This window comes from Physella acuta, unplaced genomic scaffold (assembly GCF_028476545.2).
Source record: "Physella acuta isolate Inbredline_101_S28 unplaced genomic scaffold, ASM2847654v3 ptg000355l, whole genome shotgun sequence".
NCBI lineage: Eukaryota > Metazoa > Mollusca > Gastropoda > Physidae > Physella > Physella acuta.
Genome location: NW_026731874.1, coordinates 7,504 through 30,959, shown reverse-complemented (window position 1 = coordinate 30,959; position 23,456 = coordinate 7,504). Strand labels below are relative to the sequence as shown.

Below are 23,456 nucleotides of genomic sequence, written 5' to 3'. Positions count from 1 at the left end.
GCTATATTTACGAAGTCAAGAAAATATTCGAATATTGGCCTGTCGATGTTGGGTGGTATGCTTTTTGGCTAAATCTGTTCATGGAGTTGGCCCCGGAAATCTTGGCACTTTAGGCCTACCAGGGCCGTCATTGAACTTTATTAGAATCTGGCTTTTTAATTTAAAAAAAAAAAATTTCTTTCTGTGCTTTGAAACTATCTTTGGCCGATTACAATATCCGAATTTTAAATTGAAATATAATCAAATATTCAAGTCAAACTCGCAATTCGCTATCAGATAATAGGTATAAAACGAACTTATTTAATAATCAGAGTAGTTAAATAGCCAGGAATTTTAACTTTTTGGAAATGTGTCGAAGTTGGTCAAATGCGACCTATCGAGAACCAGAATAGGCCTAGGCCTGGTCGGTAATCAAGTTGTAGAGTTATACTCCGGTCTCTGTCCTTTTGCACTTGCGCGAAAAAATATAGTTCTTAAAACAAAACTAGTTGATATATGGTTGTACATTAAATTAATATATATTGCTTGAAAAAGTATATTAATATTTCATTTCACATTTATAGAACAAAATAAAAACTATTTAAATCGTAAATAAATAAATTATTATTCAATTGTTAAATCAGTTTCTAAACTATGAAGAGTGTCGCCACTTGATGGCTCGTAATGTTGTTTACAACTAACAAATAATTCGTGGAGAATTAATTGAATTAAATAAGTTGTTACTGAATTTCTTTCTGAAAGATAATACTAAACATGTCTAGAGTAGAGTTAAATACTATTCAGGCTAAGCTTAAAGCTGCCATCCAAAACCATCAGGTAAGTAACCACGGTTTTATTACAGACCTATTCGCCCCTCGCTTTATTGATTTTTTTGCCTCCCTCTCATTTAGAAAATCTAGAGTAAAGACTAGCCTAGATTCTAGAGGATAGACTCTATCTCTTAGATCTAGATTTCAATCTATCATCAACGTTGAAAATAAACTTTATTTTGTCTTTTAAAAAAGTTCCAAAGTGTTCAGAAAATTAGAAAGATGACTTGATCGTAATTTTTTTTACAAAGTTTATTTATCTAGAGTCTAGATCTAGATCTAGATCTAGATCTAGATTTAGAATTTAGATCAAGACTCTTCTAGCTAGCTACTCATACCATAGACTGTAGATTTAGATCTCTAGAAAATCTTAATCTAGTTTAGATTTTAGATCTAATCAAATTCTAAATCTAGGCATTACAACATTACAGGGCCTCTCAAATTCTAGATTCAGTCACATTAGTCCACCAAACTATTTCATGGAAATGTCATGGGTCCCCAACAATTATCATATCACATGTCAAAGTTACTCAAAGTTGGTTGGTTTATAATAAACTTTATTCAAAAGGTTCTAATACAAAATAATACAATGTTTGTATTAATACTTTCTTCCTTTTAGATGCTGGTGGTAAAAATGAAAGGAGACAACCAGGTAAACAATTAATTATTTAAAGCATAGAATATAGAATTAATTAAATTATTAGAATCTTGATCTACATCTTGCTATAGTTAGTTTGGAAATAGATCTCTAGGACCTTATAAAAAAATGTGAGTCACATAGACAGCTCATGATCACCTAGTAACCTAATTCATTAGTGGATCTAGATCTAGATCTAGTAGTAGGCCTATGTTGCCCAACCAGCTTGCTGCCAGAGACAGCTTCCAACTAGTGTAGAAATCTATTGATTTTTGTTCAGAAACTTTTCATACTACCATTTTCTCTTTGCCATTTCTTAAGGCACCACATGAGAGCTAGAGGCTAGATATCTGAATCTAGACTCTAAATGTATTGATGTAATAAAATAAACAGTTTGACATTCACATTATCATTTTTAAAATATTTAAGCCTAGTAGATTAGTAGGCCTATTGCTCATAGATCAAGCCTGCTGTATTACAATGGCTCTCTGAATCAAATGTTTAGTAAAAACAATATTCCTAATGTTTATATGAAGAGCCTTTTTGAAATAAATAAAACTAGACCCATCATTACCAGCATTAATTTTAAATGATTGCCACTCTCCTGTCAGTTGAACCAATTTTACAAAGAAATACAATATGCTGTGTGATGAGAATAATTACAAATATTGAAAGCTAGTTTTATTTACATAGTGCTCTTTTAGTCATGGAAAACACACTCCAAGAGTTTGATAAGACTTAGAAAAATGAAAATTGTCTGACTTCCTTTTTGCCCCAGAATGTTTCACTAAAGAAAGGCTTGGCAGAACTCCAAGAAGAGATCAAGAGACTCAGTGAAGAGCAGGTGAGTGTGTTTGTGTTGAGCTCACTTTGTGTGGGCCACTTAGTTCTCATCTACATCCACATTTTTATCCCATCCAATACTTGGACTATTTTGTTAGTTCTCATCTACATCCACATTTTTATCCCATTCAATACTTGGACTATTTTGGATGCTGAAACTACTTAGAAGTGCTTTTATAATAATTAAAATTAGTGGTACTATTTGCTGTCAGTGGTGATATTAGTAATGTTACCTCAATTGAAATGACATGTTTGAATTTAGGTTTATTATTCACAGATTGTAAATACATAATAGAAGATCTTTGCAACTAGAATGTAAATACATAATAGAAGATCTTTACAACTAGAATGTAAATACATAAGAGTCTTATAGTTTCATGCTTGATCCTACTACACTTTCAGAAAAAAATCGTCATGAAACTTCGAGAAAGTTTGGTGAAATCCAGTCCTCAGAGCCTGCCACCACCCATGGTTACAGTCAGTCAGACCATCACAGCAATTGGGCAGCCGAGGCTAGTCAGCTTCCCAACACAAGGAGGATCAACCATTTTGCCAGTGGGGATGGTGGCTGTTCCTATAGCTCACATGCAGGTTAGTTTTTCTATAACGTCCTTAAACAAGGAGGAAGTATAGAAGACCTAATGCTTGGGGTCATTAATTCAATGACACTGAATTTGTTTTGTTTAATCTCTGCCATGTTTAGAATCATGTAATAAATATTTGTTACCACATTTTCAGCGGCCAGCTGTTGGAATGGCCATTCATTCTGCAGGTGGCCCATTATCTCAGGCCACCAACATATCTCTGATACCTGCAGGAATTCTGAGTGCTGGCTGTAACCTGGCCAACAACACCCTTGGGGGCATTCTCCATGGCAACATAACTATCAACAACTTTGGTAACCTCGGCAACACAGTCTCCAGTTTGTCTAGCAGCAGCAGGTCTAATGTGGTCAGCACTCACGTCCAGAGTCAAGTGGCCAATGGTAGCAGCACCCCAAGCTGTGCTGGAGCCTCTAGCCACACCACCAACAGAACCAACAACATGGCCGCATCCAATGATTCCAGCAAATCTTCCACCAGCATAGTACTCAACAATTTGACAAACATGGCCAACCTCTTCATAGCAACCAGCATAAACAATGCTAGTCTTATAGCAAACCCGCCCATAGCAACCAGCATAAACAATGCTAGTCTTATAGCAAACCCGCCCATAGCAACCAGCATAAACAATGCTAGTCTTATAGCAAACACGCCCATAGCAACCAGCATAAACAATGCTAGTCTTATAGCAAACCCGCCCATAGCAACCAGCATAAACAATGCTAGTCTTATAGCAAACACGCCCATAGCAACCAGCATAAACAATGCTAGTGTAATAGCAACCAGCAACTGCAACGGACATGTGAGCAGCTCTTCCTGTCTACCAGCCACCCCTGGCTTGATTGTGACTCACTTCCAGCAACAGCCGTTAGTACAGCCTCAGCTGTTGCAGCAACAGCAGCAGCAAATCTTACAGATGATACAACAACAGCAGCAACAGCAACAACCCCAGCAGCGCCTCGCCTCTCACCTGCCAATCAAAGTTCCTCAGTACACCGCCTCACTCATTCGGCCAGTCACTGCACCTGCTCAGGTAAGCCTGCCAATCAAAGTTCCTCAGTACACCGCCTCACTCATTCGGCCAGTCACTGCACCTGCTCAGGTAAGCCTGCCAATCAAAGTTCCTCAGTACACCGCCTCACTCATTCGGCCAGTCACTGCACCTGCTCAGGTAAGCCTGCCAATCAAAGTTCCTCAGTACACCGCCTCACTCATTCGCCCAGTCACTGCACCTGCTCAGGTAAGCCTGCCAATCAAAGTTCCTCAGTACACCGCCTCACTCATTCGGCCAGTCACTGCACCTGCTCAGGTAAGCCTGCCAATCAAAGTTCCTCAGTACACCGCCTCACTCATTCGCCCAGTCACTGCACCTGCTCAGGTAAGCCTGCCAATCAAAGTTCCTCAGTACACCGCCTCACTCATTCGCCCAGTCACTGCACCTGCTCAGGTAAGCCTGCCAATCAAAGTTCCTCAGTACACCGCCTCACTCATTCGCCCAGTCACTGCACCTGCTCAGGTAAGCCTGCCAATCAAAGTTCCTCAGTACACCGCCTCACTCATTCGGCCAGTCACTGCACCTGCTCAGGTAAGCCTGCCAATCAAAGTTCCTCAGTACACCGCCTCACTCATTCGGCCAGTCACTGCACCTGCTCAGGTAAGCCTGCCAATCAAAGTTCCTCAGTACACCGCCTCACTCATTCGCCCAGTCACTGCACCTGCTCAGGTAAGCCTGCCAATCAAAGTTCCTCAGTACACCGCCTCACTCATTCGGCCAGTCACTGCACCTGCTCAGGTAAGCCTGCCAATCAAAGTTCCTCAGTACACCGCCTCACTCATTCGCCCAGTCACTGCACCTGCTCAGGTAAGCCTGCCAATCAAAGTTCCTCAGTACACCGCCTCACTCATTCGGCCAGTCACTGCACCTGCTCAGGTAAGCCTGCCAATCAAAGTTCCTCAGTACACCGCCTCACTCATTCGCCCAGTCACTGCACCTGCTCAGGTAAGCCTGCCAATCAAAGTTCCTCAGTACACCGCCTCACTCATTCGGCCAGTCACTGCACCTGCTCAGGTAAGCTTAATTAGTTCTTACATCAACAAACAACAACAATACCTGTATAACAAACTACAACAATACCTGTATAACAAACTACAACACCTGTATAACAAACTACAACAATACCTGTATAAAAAACTACAACAATACCTGTATAACACATCCTACATTTACCAACTACAACAACAGCAGTATAGTATGTTGAAGTAATTAAAGAATGTTTTGACAGTACTGCAACATCGCCCCTGCACCTACTACCCAAGCTTTAGCAGCACCATGTACAACAAAGGTCAGTCAAGCTTTAGCAGCACCATGTACAACTAGGGTCAGTCAAGAGTCCCCGAAAGAGGTGATGAAGGTACGGCAGACACAAGTGGGGAAGGTACACGACCAGACACACACCAAAGTCATATCCAGCCAACTAGAGGTAAAATCACATCCTACATTTGTACTTGCCATCACATCTTACATTTACCATCACATCTTACATTTGTACCTACCATCACATCCTACATTTGTACCTACCATCACATCCTACATTTACCATCACATCCTACATTTACCATCACCTCCTACATTTACCATCACCTAATACATTTACCATCACATCCTACATTTACCATCACATCCTACATTTACCATCACATCCTACATTTACCATCACATCCTACATTTACCATCACATCCTACATTTACCATCACATCCTACATTATGCCAGTACTGGTTGACTTATGTACAGAAATTGTTTTTGAACGGATGTTTCAGAAAGAAAAATTTCTGGAGCTGTTGGAGCTGTACACAGTTGATGCCCTCAATGGTAATGTGTTCACTATTTGCTGTCAAACATTAGCCCTAAACTTGTTCTCTTCTTCTAAATCTTATGTGTGGTAATGTTGTGTTCACTATTTGCTCTCAAACATTAGCCCTAAACTTGTTCTCTTCTTCTAAATCTTATGTGTGGTAATGTTGTGTTCACTATTTGCTCTCAAACATTAGCCCTAAACTTGTTCTCTTCTTCTAAATCTTATGTGTGGTAATGTTGTGTTCACTATTTGCTCTCAAACATTAGCCCTGAACTTGTTCTCTTCTTCTAAATCTTATGTGTGGTAATGTTGTGTTCACTATTTGCTCTCAAACATTAGCCCTGAACTTGTTCTCTTCTTCTAAATCTTATGTGTGGTAATGTTGTGTTCACTATTTGCTCTCAAACATTAGCCCTAAACTTGTTCTCTTCTTCTAAATCTTATGTGTGGTAATGTTGTGTTCACTATTTGCTCTCAAACATTAGTCCTGGTTCTCTTCTTCTAAATCTTATGTGTGGTAATGTTGTGTTCACTATTTGCTCTCAAACATTAGCCCTGAACTTGTTCTCTTCTTCTAAATCTTATGTGTGGTAATGTTGTGTTCACTATTTGCTCTCAAACATTAGTCTTGAACTTGTTCTCTTCTTCTAAATCTTATGTGTGGTAATGTTGTGTTCACTATTTGCTCTCAAACATTAGCCCTGAACTTGTTCTCTTCTTCTAAATCTTATTTGTGGTAATGTTGTGTTCACTATTTGCTCTCAAACATTAGTCTTGAACTTGTTCTCTTCTTCTAAATCTTATGTGCGGTAATGTTGTGTTCACTATTTGCTCTCAAACATTAGTCTTGAACTTGTTCTCTTCTTCTAAATCTTATGTGCGGTAATGTTGTGTTCACTATTTGCTCTCAAACATTAGCCCTGAAATTGTTCTCTTCTTCTAAATCTTATGTGCGGTAATGTTGTGTTCACTATTTGCTCTCAAACATTAGCCCTGAACTTGTTCTCTTCTTCTAAATCTTATGTGTGGTAATGTTGTGTTCACTATTTGCTCTCAAACATTAGCCCTAAACTTGTTCTCTTCTTCTAAATCTTATGTGCGGTAATGTTGTGTTCACTATTTGCTCTCAAACATTAGTCCTTGTTCTCTTCTTCTAAATCTTATGTGTGGTAATGTCGTGTTCACTATTTGCTCTCAAACATTAGCCCTGAACTTGTTCTCTTCTTCTAAATCTTATGTGCCGTAATGTTGTGTTCACTATTTGCTCTCAAACATTAGCCCTAAACTTGTTCTCTTCTTCTAAATCTTATGTGCCGTAATGTTGTGTTCACTATTTGCTCTCAAACATTAGCCCTAAACTTGTTCTCTTCTTCTAAATCTTATGTGTGGTAATGTTGTGTTCACTATTTGCTCTCAAACATTAGCCCTAAACTTGTTCTCTTCTTCTAAATCTTATGTGTGGTAATGTTGTGTTCACTATTTGCTCTCAAACATTAGCCCTAAACTTGTTCTCTTCTTCTAAATCTTATGTGTGGTAATGTTGTGTTCACTATTTGCTCTCAAACATTAGCCCTAAACTTGTTCTCTTCTTCTAAATCTTATGTGTGGTAATGTTGTGTTCACTGTTTGCTCTCAAACATTAGTCCTAAACTTGTTCTCTTCTTCAAAATCTTATGTGTGGTAATGTTGTGTTCACTATTTGCTCTCAAACATTAGCCCTAAACTTGTTCTCTTCTTCTAAATCTTATGTGTGGTAATGTTGTGTTCACTATTTGCTCTCAAACATTAGCCCTAAACTTGTTCTCTTCTTCTAAATCTTATGTGCCGTAATGTTGTGTTCACTATTTGCTCTCAAACATTAGCCCTAAACTTGTTCTCTTCTTCTAAATCTTATGTGCCGTAATGTTGTGTTCACTATTTGCTCTCAAACATTAGCCCTAAACTTGTTCTCTTCTTCTAAATCTTATGTGTGGTAATGTTGTGTTCACTATTTGCTCTCAAACATTAGCCCTAAACTTGTTCTCTTCTTCTAAATCTTATGTGCCGTAATGTTGTGTTCACTATTTGCTCTCAAACATTAGTCCTTGTTCTCTTCTTCTAAATCTTATGTGTGGTAATGTTGTGTTCACTATTTGCTCTCAAACATTAGTCCTAAACTTGTTCTCTTCTTCTAAATCTTATGTGTGGTAATGTTGTGTTCACTATTTGCTCTCAAACATTAGCCCTAAACTTGTTCTCTTCTTCTAAATCTTATGTGTGGTAATGTTGTGTTCACTATTTGCTCTCAAACATTAGCCCTAAACTTGTTCTCTTCTTCTAAATCTTATGTGTGGTAATGTTGTGTTCACTATTTGCTCTCAAACATTAGTCCTTGTTCTCTTCTTCTAAATCTTATGTGTGGTAATGTTGTGTTCACTATTTGCTCTCAAACATTAGTCCTTGTTCTCTTCTTCTAAATCTTATGTGTGGTAATGTTGTGTTCACTATTTGCTCTCAAACATTAGCCCTAAACTTGTTCTCTTCTTCTAAATCTTATGTGTGGTAATGTTGTGTTCACTATTTGCTCTCAAACATTAGCCCTAAACTTGTTCTCTTCTTCTAAATCTTATGTGTGGTAATGTTGTGTTCACTATTTGCTCTCAAACATTAGCCCTAAACTTGTTCTCTTCTTCAAAATCTTATGTGTGGTAATGTTGTGTTCACTATTTGCTCTCAAACATTAGCCCTAAACTTGTTCTCTTCTTCTAAATCTTATGTGTGGTAATGTTGTGTTCACTATTTGCTCTCAAACATTAGTCCTTGTTCTCTTCTTCTAAATCTTATGTGTGGTAATGTTGTGTTCACTATTTGCTCTCAAACATTAGTCCTTGTTCTCTTCTTCTAAATCTTATGTGTGGTAATGTTGTGTTCACTATTTGCTCTCAAACGTTAGCCCTAAACTTGTTCTCTTCTTCTAAATCTTATGTGTGGTAATGTTGTGTTCACTATTTGCTCTCAAACATTAGCCCTAAACTTGTTCTCTTCTTCTAAATCTTATGTGTGGTAATGTTGTGTTCACTATTTGCTCTCAAACATTAGCCCTAAACTTGTTCTCTTCTTCTAAATCTTATGTGTGGTAATGTTGTGTTCACTATTTGCTCTCAAACATTAGTCCTTGTTCTCTTCTTCTAAATCTTATGTGTGGTAATGTTGTGTTCACTATTTGCTCTCAAACATTAGCCCTAAACTTGTTCTCTTCTTCAAAATCTTATGTGTGGTAATGTTGTGTTCACTATTTGCTCTCAAACATTAGCCCTAAACTTGTTCTCTTCTTCTAAATCTTATGTGCCGTAATGTTGTGTTCACTATTTGCTCTCAAACATTAGTCCTTGTTCTCTTCTTCTAAATCTTATGTGTGGTAATGTTGTGTTCACTATTTGCTCTCAAACATTAGCCCTAAACTTGTTCTCTTCTTCAAAATCTTATGTGTGGTAATGTTGTGTTCACTATTTGCTCTCAAACATTAGCCCTAAACTTGTTCTCTTCTTCTAAATCTTATGTGTGGTAATGTTGTGTTCACTATTTGCTCTCAAACATTAGCCCTAAACTTGTTCTCTTCTTCAAAATCTTATGTGTGGTAATGTTGTGTTCACTATTTGCTCTCAAACATTAGCCCTAAACTTGTTCTCTTCTTCTAAATCTTATGTGTGGTAATGTTGTGTTCACTATTTGCTCTCAAACATTAGTCCTGAACTTGTTCTCTTCTTCTAAATCTTATTTGTGGTAATGTTGTGTTCACTATTTGCTCTCAAACATTAGTCCTGAACTTGTTCTCTTCTTCTAAATCTTATTTGTGGTAATGTTGTGTTCACTATTTGCTCTCAAACATTAGCCCTGAACTTGTTCTCTTCTTCTAAATCTTATTTGTGGTAATGTTGTGTGCACAGTTTGCTCTCAAACATTAGCCCTAAACTTGTTCTCTTCTTCTAAATCTTATGTGTGGTAATGTTGTGTTCACTATTTGCTCTCAAACATTAGCCCTAAACTTGTTCTCTTCTTCTAAATCTTATGTGCCGTAATGTTGTGTTCACTATTTGCTCTCAAACATTAGCCCTAAACTTGTTCTCTTCTTCTAAATCTTATGTGTGGTAATGTTGTGTTCACTATTTGCTCTCAAACATTAGTCCTGGTTCTCTTCTTCTAAATCTTATGTGTGGTAATGTTGTGTTCACTATTTGCACTCAAACATTAGCCCTGAACTTGTTCTCTTCTTCTAAATCTTATGTGTGGTAATGTTGTGTTCACTATTTGCTCTCAAACATTAGTCTTGAACTTGTTCTCTTCTTCTAAATCTTATGTGTGGTAATGTTGTGTTCACTATTTGCTCTCAAACATTAGTCCTAAACTTGTTCTCTTCTTCTAAATCTTATGTGTGGTAATGTTGTGTTCACTATTTGCTCTCAAACATTAGCCCTAAACTTGTTCTCTTCTTCTAAATCTTATGTGCCGTAATGTTGTGTTCACTATTTGCTCTCAAACATTAGCCCTAAACTTGTTCTCTTCTTCTAAATCTTATGTGCCGTAATGTTGTGTTCACTATTTGCTCTCAAACATTAGCCCTAAACTTGTTCTCTTCTTCTAAATCTTATGTGTGGTAATGTTGTGTTCACTATTTGCTCTCAAACATTAGCCCTAAACTTGTTCTCTTCTTCTAAATCTTATGTGTGGTAATGTTGTGTTCACTATTTGCTCTCAAACATTAGCCCTAAACTTGTTCTCTTCTTCTAAATCTTATGTGCCGTAATGTTGTGTTCACTATTTGCTCTCAAACATTAGCCCTAAACTTGTTCTCTTCTTCTAAATCTTATGTGTGGTAATGTTGTGTTCACTATTTGCTCTCAAACATTAGTCCTTGTTCTCTTCTTCTAAATCTTATGTGTGGTAATGTTGTGTTCACAATTTGCTCTCAAACATTAGCCCTAAACTTGTTCTCTTCTTCTAAATCTTATGTGTGGTAATGTTGTGTTCACTATTTGCTCTCAAACATTAGCCCTAAACTTGTTCTCTTCTTCAAAATCTTATGTGTGGTAATGTTGTGTTCACTATTTGCTCTCAAACATTAGTCCTTGTTCTCTTCTTCTAAATCTTATGTGCCGTAATGTTGTGTTCACTATTTGCTCTCAAACATTAGTCCTTGTTCTCTTCTTCTAAATCTTATGTGTGGTAATGTTGTGTTCACTATTTGCTCTCAAACATTAGCCCTAAACTTGTTCTCTTCTTCTAAATCTTATGTGTGGTAATGTTGTGTTCACTATTTGCTCTCAAACCTTAGTCCTTGTTCTCTTCTTCTAAATCTTATTTGTGGTAATGTTGTGTTCACTATTTGCTCTCAAACATTAGCCCTAAACTTGTTCTCTTCTTCTAAATCTTATGTGTGGTAATGTTGTGTTCACTATTTGCTCTCAAACATTAGTCCTAAACTTGTTCTCTTCTTCTAAATCTTATGTGTGGCCTTGAGTTTGGCCATGTTCACATTAGTCTGAGTTCTTACAGAAATGCTGCGAAGAAGAAATGAGAGGAAAAGACGAACCACAGCTAATCCTCATTACAGTTTTGGCTTTGAAATGAATGTAAGTATTGAATCAGATTCTCTCATGTTAACATGACAGGTTAAATCAGATTCTTATTCTCTCCTGTTAACATGACAGGTTGAATCAGGTTCTTATTCTCTCATGTTAACATGACAGGTTGAATCAGATTCTCTCATGTTAACATGACAGGTTGAATCAGATTCTCTCATGTCAACATGACAGGTTGAATCAGATTCTCTCATGTCAACATGACAGGTTGAATCAGATTCTCTCATGTTAACATGACAGGTTGAATCAGGTTCTTATTCTCTCATGTTAAATTGACAGATTGTAATGTGTAAAGATAAATCAGGGGAAACAACTATCCAAACTAGAACATAGTAGCTTCTCAATGTTCATTTATTTGTTAAGCTCACTTTAAAGTTGTGCTCCAAATAAAAGATTTCTTTATTTACAAAACATGAACTTTTTTTTTGCTTCACAGCGCAAAGAAAGAGGCACAATTAAAAAACACAGAGGTGAGTTAACCTGGTTTTTCCCTCTGTTGGACTTTTAGCACCACACGGGTTGGCTGCACCACACGGGTTGGCTGCACCACACCACACGGGTTGGCTGCACCACACCACACGGGTTGGCTGCACCACACCACACGGGTTGGCTGCACCACACCACACGGGTTGGCTGCACCACACCACACAGGTTGGCTGCACCACACCACATGGGTTGGCTGCACCACACCACACAGGTTGGCTGCACCACACCACACGGGTTGGCTGCACCACACCACACAGGTTGGCTGCACCACACCACACGGGTTGGCTGCACCACACCACACAGGTTGGCTGCACCACACCACACAGGTTGGCTGCACCACACCACACAGGTTGGCTGCACCACACCACACAGGCTGCACCACACCACACAGGTTGGCTGCACCACACCACACAGGTTGGCTGCACCACACCACACAGGCTGCACCACACCACACAGGTTGGCTGCACCACACCACACAGGCTGCACCACACCACACGGGTTGGCTGCACCACACCACACAGGTTGGCTGCACCACACCACACAGGTTGGCTGCACCACACCACACAGGCTGCACCACACCACACAGGTTGGCTGCACCACACCACACAGGTTGGCTGCACCACACCACACAGGTTGGCTGCACCACACCACACAGGCTGCACCACACCACACAGGTTGGCTGCACCACACCACACAGGCTGCACCACACCACACAGGTTGGCTGCACCACACCACACAGGTTGGCTGCACCACACCACACAAGTTGGCTGCACCACACCACACAAGTTGGCTGCACCACACCACACAGGTTGGCTGCACCACACCACACAGGTTGGCTGCACCACACCACACAGGTTGGCTGCACCACACCACACAGGCTGCACCACACCACACAGGTTGGCTGCACCACACCACACGGGATGGCTGCACCACACGTGTTGGCTGCACCACACCACACAGGTTGGCTGCACCACACCACACAGGTTGGCTGCACCACACCACAGGCTGCACCACACCACACAGGCTGCACCACACCACACAGGTTGGCTGCACCACACCACACAGGTTGGCTGCACCACACCACACAGGTTGGCTGCACCACACCACACAGGCTGCACCACACCACACAGGTTGGCTGCACCACACCACACGGGATGGCTGCACCACACGTGTTGGCTGCACCACACCACACAGGTTGGCTGCACCACACCACACAGGTTGGCTGCACCACACCACACAGGTTGGCTGCACCACACAGGTTGGCCACACCACACGGGTTGGCTGCACCACACCACACAGGTTGGCTGCACCACACCACACAGGTTGGCTGCACCACACCACACAGGTTGGCTGCACCACACCACACAGGTTGGCTGCACCACACAGGTTGGCTGCACCACACCACAGGTTGGCTGCACCACACAGGTTGGCTGCACCACACCACACAGGTTGGCTGCACCACACCACACAGGTTGGCTGCACCACACAGGTTGGCTGCACCACACCACACGGGATGGCTGCACCACACGGGTTGGCTGCACCACACCACACAGGTTGGCTGCACCACACAGGTTGGCTGCACCACACCACAGGTTGGCTGCACCACACCACAGGTTGGCTGCACCACACCACACAGGTTGGCTGCACCACACCACATAGGTTGGCTGCACCACACCACACAGGTTGGCTGCACCACACCACAGGTTGGCTGCACCACACGTGTTGGCTGCACCACACCACACAGGTTGGCTGCACCACACCACACAGGTTGGCTGCACCACACCACACAGGTTGGCTGCACCACACCACAGGTTGGCTGCACCACACCACACAGGTTGGCTGCACCACACCACAGGTTGGCTGCACCACACCACATGGGTTGGCTGCACCACACCACACCCAGATTATATGTAACTTGTATATTTTATGTTATTTGTGTCAACAGGTCGAGGACCTTCACTGGACAGTTGGGTGGACTCTACAGAGCACAACACAGGCAGCAAGAAAATGGTACAAAGTTAACCACTCTAGTCTAGTACATGGTTAACCACTCTAGTCTAGTACATGGTTAACCACACGCTAGTCTAGTACATGGTTAACCACAAGCTAGTCTAGTACAAAGTTAACCACTCTAGTCTAGTACATGGTTAACCACACGCTAGTCTAGTACATAGTTAACCACATGCTAGTCTAGTACAAAGTTAACCACTCTAGTCTAGTACATGGTTAACCACTCTAGTCTAGGACATGGTTAACCACACGCTAGTCTAGTACATGGTTAACCACAAGCTAGTCTAGTACAAAGTTAACCACTCTAGTCTAGTACATGGTTAACCACAAGCTAGTCTAGTACAAAGTTAACCACTCTAGTCTAGTACATGGTTAACCACAAGCTAGTTTAGTACATTATCCACATGCTAGTCTAGTTGTACACAGTTAACTGCACGCTAGTCTAGTACACAGTAAACCACACGCTAGTCTAGTACACAGTTAATCATACGCTAGTCTAAGACCTTAAACCATTGACTGACATGAAACCATTGACTGACATGAACCATTAACTGACATGAAACCATTGACTGACATGAAACCATTGACTGACATGAAACAAGTGTACCATTGACTGACATGAAACCATTGACTGACATGAAACCATTGACTGACATGAAACCATTGACTGACATGAAACCATTGACTGACATGAAACCATTGACTGACATGAAACCATTGACTGACATGAAACCATTGACTGACATGAAACCATTGACTGACATGAAACCATTGACTGACACGAAACCATTGACTGACATGAAACCATTGACTGACATGAAACCATTGACTGACATGAAACCATTGACTGACATGAAACAAGTGTACCATTGACTGACATGAAACCATTGACTGACATGAAACAATTGACTGACATTAAACAATTGACTGACATGAAACCATTGACTGACATGAAACCATTGACTCACCAGCAGGACAACCATGACGACTACTGCGCTGTGTGCAACAAGGGCGGACAACTGTTGATGTGTGAGACCTGCCGCTTTGTCTACCATCTGGACTGTCTAAACCCACCTTTAACTCAAGCTCCCAAGTACGCATGGAGTTGTCCCCACTGTCTGGTATGTTGTCCCCACTGTCTGGTACGTTGTCCCCACTGTCTGGTATGTTGTCCCCACTGTCTGGTACGTTGTCCCCACTGTCTGGTATGTTGTCCCCACTGTCTGGTATGTTGTCCCCACTGTCTGGTATGTTGTCCCCACTGTCTGGTATGTTGTCCCCACTGTCTGGTATGTTGTCCCCACTGTCTGGTACGTTGTCCCCACTGTATGGTACGTTGTCCCCACTGTCTGGTATGTTGTCCCCACTGTCTGGTATGTTGTCCCCACTGTCTGGTATGTTGTCCCCACTGTCTGGTATGTTGTCCTGTCTGGTATGTTGTCCCCACTGTCTGGTATGTTGTCCCCACTGTCTGGTATGTTGTCCCCACTGTCTGGTATGTTGTCCCCACTGTCTGGTATGTTGTCCCCACTGTCTGGTATGTTGTCCCCACTGTCTGGTATGTTGTCCCCACTGTCTGGTATGTTGTCCCCACTGTCTGGTATGTTGTCCCCACTGTCTGGTATGTTGTCCCCACTGTCTGGTACGTTGTCCCCACTGTCTGGTATGTTGTCCCCACTGTCTGGTATGTTGTCCCCACTGTCTGGTATGTTGTCCCCACTGTCTGGTATGTTGTCCCCACTGTCTGGTATGTTGTCCCCACTGTCTGGTATGTTGTCCTGTCTGGTATGTTGTCCCCACTGTCTGGTATGTTGTCCCCACTGTCTGGTATGTTGTCCCCACTGTCTGGTATGTTGTCCCCACTGTCTGGTATGTTGTCCCCACTGTCTGGTATGTTGTCCCCACTGTCTGGTATGTTGTCCCCACTGTCTGGTATGTTGTCCCCACTGTCTGGTATGTTGTCCCCACTGTCTGGTACGTTGTCCCCACTGTCTGGTATGTTGTCCCCACTGTCTGGTATGTTGTCCCCACTGTCTGGTATGTTGTCCCCACTGTCTGGTATGTTGTCCCCACTGTCTGGTATGTTGTCCTGTCTGGTATGTTGTCCCCACTGTCTGGTATGTTGTCCCCACTGTCTGGTATGTTGTCCCCACTGTCTGGTATGTTGTCCCCACTGTCTGGTATGTTGTCCCCACTGTCTGGTATGTTGTCCCCACTGTCTGGTATGTTGTCCCCACTGTCTGGTATGTTGTCCCCACTGTCTGGTATGTTGTCCCCACTGTCTGGTATGTTGTCCCCACTGTCTGGTATGTTGTCCCCACTGTCTGGTATGTTGTCCCCACTGTCTGGTATGTTGTCCCCACTGTCTGGTATGTTGTCCTGTCTGGTATGTTGTCCCCACTGTCTGGTATGTTGTCCCCACTGTCTGGTATGTTGTCCCCACTGTCTGGTATGTTGTCCCCACTGTCTGGTACGTTGTCCCCACTGTCTGGTATGTTGTCCCCACTGTCTGGTATGTTGTCCCCACTGTCTGGTACGTTGTCCCCACTGTCTGGTATGTTGTCCCCAGTTAAGATGTGTGTCCAGTTAAGATGTGTGTCCAGTTAAGATGTGTGTCCAGTTAAGATGTGTGTCCACTTAAGATGTGTGTTTAGTTAAGATGTGTGTCCAGTTAAGATGTGTGTCCACTTAAGATGTGTGTCCACTTAAGATGTGTGTCCATCTCTTGACTCTCCAGGTGTCTGGGAAAGGTCTGGCCCATTTAAACAGCTCAGCTCTGGCCAAAGTTCACTCCTACATCAGTCACAGAACAGGTGAGGATCTATTCATCTGTCTGTCATCTCGCTTGTTAGTCTGTCATGCCAAATACGAATCTGTCAGATGTCACTTTGCCATGTCAAATGTCAGTTTGTGTCTGTGTGTTCCAGCCCAGGTAGATGCCATGAAAACAGAGAAAGTCAAAAGCAAAGAATTATCCGAGGAATTGACAATGTTGGGCACACAACTGCAAGACTTGAGCTCCAAACTCAAAGTAAGCTCTTCTTTACGCTCACATGTCTAGACTATAGGGACCCCCACACGTCCAGACTAAAGGGACCCCAGCCTATAGGGACCCCACATGTCCAGTCTATAGGGACCCCACATGTCCAGTCTATAGGGACCCCACATGTCCAGTCTATAGGGACCCCACATGGCCAGACTATAGGGACCCCACATGTCCAGACTATAGGGACCCCACATGTCCAGTCTATAGGGGCCCCAGCCTATAGGGACCCCACATGTCCAGACTATAGGGACCCCACATGTCCAGTCTTTAGGGACCCCAGCCTATAGGGACCCCAGATGTCCAGTCTATAGGGACCCCACATGTCCAGACTATAGGGACCCCACATGTCCAGACTATAGGGACCCCACATGTCCAGGCTATAGGGACCCCACATGTCCAGAATATAGGGACCCCACATGTCCAGATTATAGGGACCCCAGATGTCCAGTCTATAGGGACCCCACATGTCCAGTCTATAGGGACCCCACATGTCCAGTCTATAGGGACCCCACATGTCCAGACTATAGGGACCCCACATGTCCAGACTATAGGGACCCCACATGTCCAGACTATAGGGACCCCACATGTCCAGACTATAGGGACCCCATATGTCCAGTCTTTAGGGACCCCACATGTCCAGACTATAGGGACCCCAGTCTATAGGGACCCCACATGTCCAGACTATAGGGGCCCCAAATGTCCAGACTATAGGGACCCCACATGTCCAGACTATAGGGACCCCACATGTCCAGACTATAGGGACCCCAGTCTATAGGGACCCCACATGTCCAGACTATTGGGACCCCATGTCCAGTCTTTAGGGACCCCACATGTCCAGACTATAGGGACCCCAGTCTATAGGGACCCCACATGTCCAGACTATAGGGACCCCAGTCTATAGGGACCCCACATGTCCAGACTATAGGGACCCCATATGTCCAGTCTTTAGGGACCCCACATGTCCAGACTATAGGGACCCCACATGTCCAGTCTTTAGGGACCCCACATGTCCAGACTATAGGGAGCCCAGTCTATAGGGACCCCACATGTCCAGACTATAGGGACCCCACATGTCCAGACTATAGGGACCCCAGTCTATAGGGACCCCACATGTCCAGACTATAGGGACCCCACATGTCCAGACTATAGGGACCCCATATGTCCAGTCTTTAGGGACCCCACATGTCCAGACTATAGGGACCCCACATGTCCAGTCTTTAGGGACCCCACATGTCCAGACTATAGGGAGCCCAGTCTATAGGGACCCCACATGTCCAGACTATAGGGACCCCAGTCTATAGGGACCCCACATGTCCAGACTATAGGGACCCCACATGTCCAGACTATAGGGACCCCACATGTCCAGACTATAGGGACCCCACATGTCCAGACTATAGGGACCCCACATGTCCAGACTATAGGGACCCCACATGTCCAGTCTTTAGGGACCCCACATGTCCAGACTATAGGGACCCCAGTCTATAGGGACCCCACATGTCCAGACTATAGGGACCCCAGTCTATAGGGACCCCACATGTCCAGACTATAGGGACCCCAGTCTATAGGGACCCCACATGTCCAGACTATAGGGACCCCAGTCTATAGGGACCCCACATGTCCAGACTATAGGGACCCCAGTCTATAGGGACCCCACATGTCCAGACTATAGGGACCCCAGTCTATAGGGACCCCACATGTCCAGACTATAGGGACCCCAGTCTATAGGGACCCCACATGTCCAGACTATAGGGACCCCATATGTCCAGTCTTTAGGGACCCCACATGTCCAGACTATAGGGACCCCACATGTCCAGTCTTTAGGGACCCCACATGTCCAGACTATAGGGAGCCCAGTCTATAGGGACCCCACATGTCCAGACTATAGGGACCCCAGTCTATAGGGACCCCACATGTCCAGACTATAGGGACCCCACATGTCCAGACTATAGGGACCCCACATGTCCAGACTATAGGGACCCCACATGTCCAGACTATAGGGACCCCATATGTCCAGTCTATAGGGACCCCACATGTCCAGACTATAGGGACCCCACATGTCCAGTCTTTAGGGACCCCACATGTCCAGACTATAGGGACCCCAGACTATAGGGACCCCAGTCTATAGGGACCCCACATGTCCAGACTACAGGGACCCCATATGTCCAGTCTTTAGGGACCCCACATGTCCAGACTATAGGGACCCCACATGTCCAGTTTTAGGGACCCCACATGTCCAGACTATAGGGAGCCCAGTCTATAGGGACCCCACATGTCCAGACTATAGGGACCCCAGTCTATAGGGACCCCACATGTCCAGACTATAGGGACCCCATATGTCCAGACTATAGGGACCCCAGTCTATAGGGACCCCACATGTCCAGACTATAGGGACCCCAGTCTATAGGGACCCCACATGTCCAGACTATAGGGACCCCAGTCTATAGGGACCCCACATGTCCAGACTATAGGGACCCCAGACTATAGGGACCCCACATGTCCAGTCTATAGGGACCCCACATGTCCAGACTATAGGGACCCCAGACTATAGGGACCCCACATGTCCAGGCTATAGGGACCCCACATGTCCAGACTATAGGGACCCCACATGTCCAGACTATAGGGACCCCACATGTCCAGACTAAAGGGACCCCACATGTCCAGACTATAGGGACCCCACATGTCCAGTCTATAGGGACCCCATATGTCCAGACTATAGGGACCCCACATGTCCAGTCTATAGGGACCCCACATGTCCAGACTATAGGGACCCCACATGTCCAGACTATAGGGACCCCAGATGTCCATACTAAAGGGACCCCACATGTCCAGACTATAGGGACCCCACATGTCCAGCCTATAGGGACCCCACATGTCCAGAATATAGGGACCCCACATGTCCAGATTATAGGGACCCCAGATGTCCAGTCTATAGGGACCCCACATGTCCAGGCTATAGGGACCCCACATGTCCAGCCTATAGGGACCCCACATGTCCAGACTATAGGGACCCCACATGTCCAGAATATAGGGACCCCACATGTCCAGATTATAGGGACCCCACATGTCCAGACTATAGGGACCCCACATGTCCAGACTATAGGGACCCCACATGTCCAGTCTATAGGGACCCCAGACTATAGGGACCCCACATGTCCAGAATATAGGGACCCCACATGTCCAGACTATAGGGACCCCACAAGTCCAGACTATAGGGACCCCACATGTCCAGACTATAGGGACCCCAGCCTATAGGGACCCCAGTCTATAGGGACCCCACATGTCCAGTCTATAGGGACCCCAGACTATAGGGACCCCACATGTCCAGACTATAGGGACCCCAGCCTATAGGGACCCCAGCCTATAGGGACCCCAGCCTATAGGGACCCCAGTCTATAGGGACCCCACATGTCTAGACTATAGGGACCTCACATCTCCAATCTATAAGGACCCAACATCTCCATTCTATAGGGACCCTACATGTCAAGTCTACAGGGACCCTTCTCTATAGGGACCCCCTACATCTCCAGCCTTTGGGGTCCCCAAATCTCTAGCCTATATGTTTAGAGGGTGTAGTATGTCCTAAAATAGATCAACCTTCAAACTCTCAATTTCTGTTTGTCAAGCTGTACCTTAATGTATTTTTACCTTCGACAGGAAGAAACAGAGACACAAACACGACTAACTGTTGAAGAAAACAACGTTCAGCAAGATCTCGCCACATTGACAGAATTTATTCATAGTATGAAAGACTCTACAGCAGGCCATTTTGTCTAGACCACAGCAGGAACTGGCCATTTTGTCTAGACCACAGCAGGAACTGGCCATTTAGACCACAGCAGGAACTGGCCATTTAGACCACAGCAGGAACTGGCCATTTTGTCTAGACCACAGCAGGAACTGGCCATTTTGTCTAGACCACAGCAGGAACTGGCCATTTAGACCACAGCAGGAACTGGCCATCTAGACCACAGCAGGAACTGGCCATTTTGTCTAGACCACAGCAGGAACTGGCCATCTAGACCACAGCAGGAACTGGCCATTTTGTCTAGACCACAGCAGGAACTGGCCATTTTGTCTAGACCACAGCAGGAACTGGCCATCTAGACCACAGCAGGAACTGGCCATCTAGACCACAGCAGGAACTGGCCATTTTGTCTAGACCACAGCAGGAACTGGCCATCTAGACCACAGCAGGAACTGGCCATTTTGTCTAGACCACAGCAGGAACTGGCCATCTAGACCACAGCAGGAACTGGCCATTTTGTCTAGACCACAGCAGGAACTGGCCATTTAGACCACAGCAGGAACTGGCCATTTTGTCTAGACCACAACAGGAACTGGCCATTTTGTCTAGACCACAGCAGGAACTGGCCATTTAGACCACGACAGCAGGAACTGGCCATCTAGACCACAGCAGGAACTGGCCATTTTGTCTAGACCACAGCAGGAACTGGCCATTTTGTCTAGACCACAGCAGGAACTGGCCATTTTGTCTAGACCACAGCAGGAACTGGCCATCTAGACCACAGCAGGAACTGGCCATTTTGTCTAGACCACAGCAGGAACTGGCCATTTTGTCTAGACCACAGCAGGAACTGGCCATTTAGTCTAGACCACAGCAGGAACTGGCCATTTACACCACAGCAGGAACTGGCCATTTAGACCACAGCAGGAACTGGCCATTTTGTCTAGACCACAGCAGGAACTGGCCATTTTGTCTAGACCACAGCAGGAACTGGCCATTTTGTCTAGACCACAGCAGGAACTGGCCATCTAGACCACAGCAGGAACTGGCCATTTAGACCACAGCAGGAACTGGCCATTTTGTCTAGACCACAGCAGGAACTGGCCATTTTGTCTAGACCACAGCAGGAACTGGCCATTTAGACCACAGCAGGAGCTGGCCATTTTGTCTAGACCACAACAGGAACTGGCCATTTAGACCACAGCAGGAACTGGCCATCTAGACCACAGCAGGAACTGGCCATTTAGACCACAGCAGGAACTGGCCATTTTGTCTAGACCACAGCAGGAACTGGCCATTTTGTCTAGACCACAGCAGGAACTGGCCATTTAGACCACAGCAGGAACTGGCCATTTAGACCACAGCAGGAACTGGCCATTTTGTCTAGACCACAGCAGGAACTGGCCATTTTGTCTAGACCACAGCAGGAACTGGCCATTTAGACCACAGCAGGAGCTGGCCATTTTGTCTAGACCACAGCAGGAACTGGCCATTTTGTCTAGACCACAGCAGGAACTGGCCATTTTGTCTAGACCACAGCAGGAACTGGCCATTTAGTCTAGACCACAGCAGGAACTGGCCATTTTGTCTAGACCACAGCAGGAACTGGCCATTTTGTCTAGACCACAGCAGGAACTGGCCATTTTGTCTAGACCACAGCAGGAACTGGCCATTTTGTCTAGACCACAGCAGGAACTGGCCATTTTGTCTAGACCACAGCAGGAACTGGCCATTTTGTCTAGACCACAGCAGGAACTGGCCATCTAGACCACAGCAGGAACTGGCCATTTAGACCACAGCAGGAACTGGCCATTTTGTCTAGACCACAGCAGGAACTGGCCATTTTGTCTAGACCACAGCAGGAACTGGCCATTTTGTCTAGACCACAGCAGGAACTGGCCATTTTGTCTAGACCACAGCAGGAACTGGCCATTTAGACACAGCAGGAACTGGCCATTTTGTCTAGACCACAGCAGGAACTGGCCATTTAGACCACAGCAGGAACTGGCCATTTTGTCTAGACCACAGCAGGAACTGGCCATTTTGTCTAGACCACAGCAGGAACTGGCCATTTTGTCTAGACCACAGCAGGAACTGGCCATTTAGACACAGCAGGAACTGGCCATTTTGTCTAGACCACAGCAGGAACTGGCCATTTAGACACAGCAGGAACTGGCCATTTTGTCTAGACCACAGCAGGAACTGGCCATTTAGACACAGCAGGAACTGGCCATTTTGTCTAGACCACAGCAGGAACTGGCCATCTAGACCACAGCAGGAACTGGCCATCTAGACCACAGCAGGAACTGGCCATTTTGTCTAGACTGTTTTGGGGTGGGATGGGTAGAACTGACAGAAGCTGTTTACATTTGTTTTCTTTTTTTATCTCCAATTAAATTCTACATGGTATACTGTTTGTTCAGGCTGTTTTTTTTTCCCTTTAAAATTGACAATTTTAAATATTTTTTTTACAAATTACCGGCTGCCTTTATAGTTTATGGATGTTTGAGAAAATAACCCTAAACCTAACACTAACTCTAAACTTAACCCTAACCACAACCAAAACACAAACAAAAAAGCAAATGTAAGGCAATAGCAAACAAAAACACAAGCATAAACGCAAAGTAAGACAAAAAGTTGACATTTAGGAACGGCGTTTAAACTTTTATTGATAAAAAAATAATTAGTAAACAATATAAATAAATTAAAGGTATTTAAAATACCTGAATTTTACCTACCACATTGCACTTTACCATGCTATTTAGATTTTTTCCAACATCAAAACAAACTTTAAAAAAGATTT

The 23,456-nt window shown here is 44.3% G+C and overlaps 1 protein-coding gene across 4 annotated transcripts; it reads left to right on the top strand.

The window, feature by feature from the left end:
* The first annotated feature begins 638 nt into the window (after positions 1-638).
* LOC131941264 (PHD finger protein 21B) lies at positions 639-20,749 on the top strand. 4 transcript variants are annotated; one of them, XM_059300402.1, is made up of 14 exons: positions 639-816; positions 1,429-1,461; positions 2,225-2,290; positions 2,692-2,880; positions 3,028-3,924; positions 5,174-5,371; positions 5,711-5,762; positions 11,281-11,357; positions 11,803-11,836; positions 13,798-13,862; positions 14,837-14,983; positions 16,600-16,675; positions 16,790-16,893; positions 20,563-20,749. In XM_059300402.1, exons 1-14 carry the CDS (start codon positions 754-756, stop codon positions 20,680-20,682), a joined length of 2,121 nt encoding a protein of 706 aa, XP_059156385.1. In that variant the 5' UTR covers positions 639-753; the 3' UTR covers positions 20,683-20,749. The 4 variants fall into 4 exon arrangements, with proteins under 4 accessions (XP_059156385.1, XP_059156384.1, XP_059156387.1 ...); XM_059300401.1 differs by having other exon boundaries at positions 14,834-14,983; XM_059300403.1 differs by lacking the exon at positions 639-816 and adding an exon at positions 926-1,042 and having other exon boundaries at positions 14,834-14,983.
* The last annotated feature ends 2,707 nt before the right edge of the window (positions 20,750-23,456 follow it).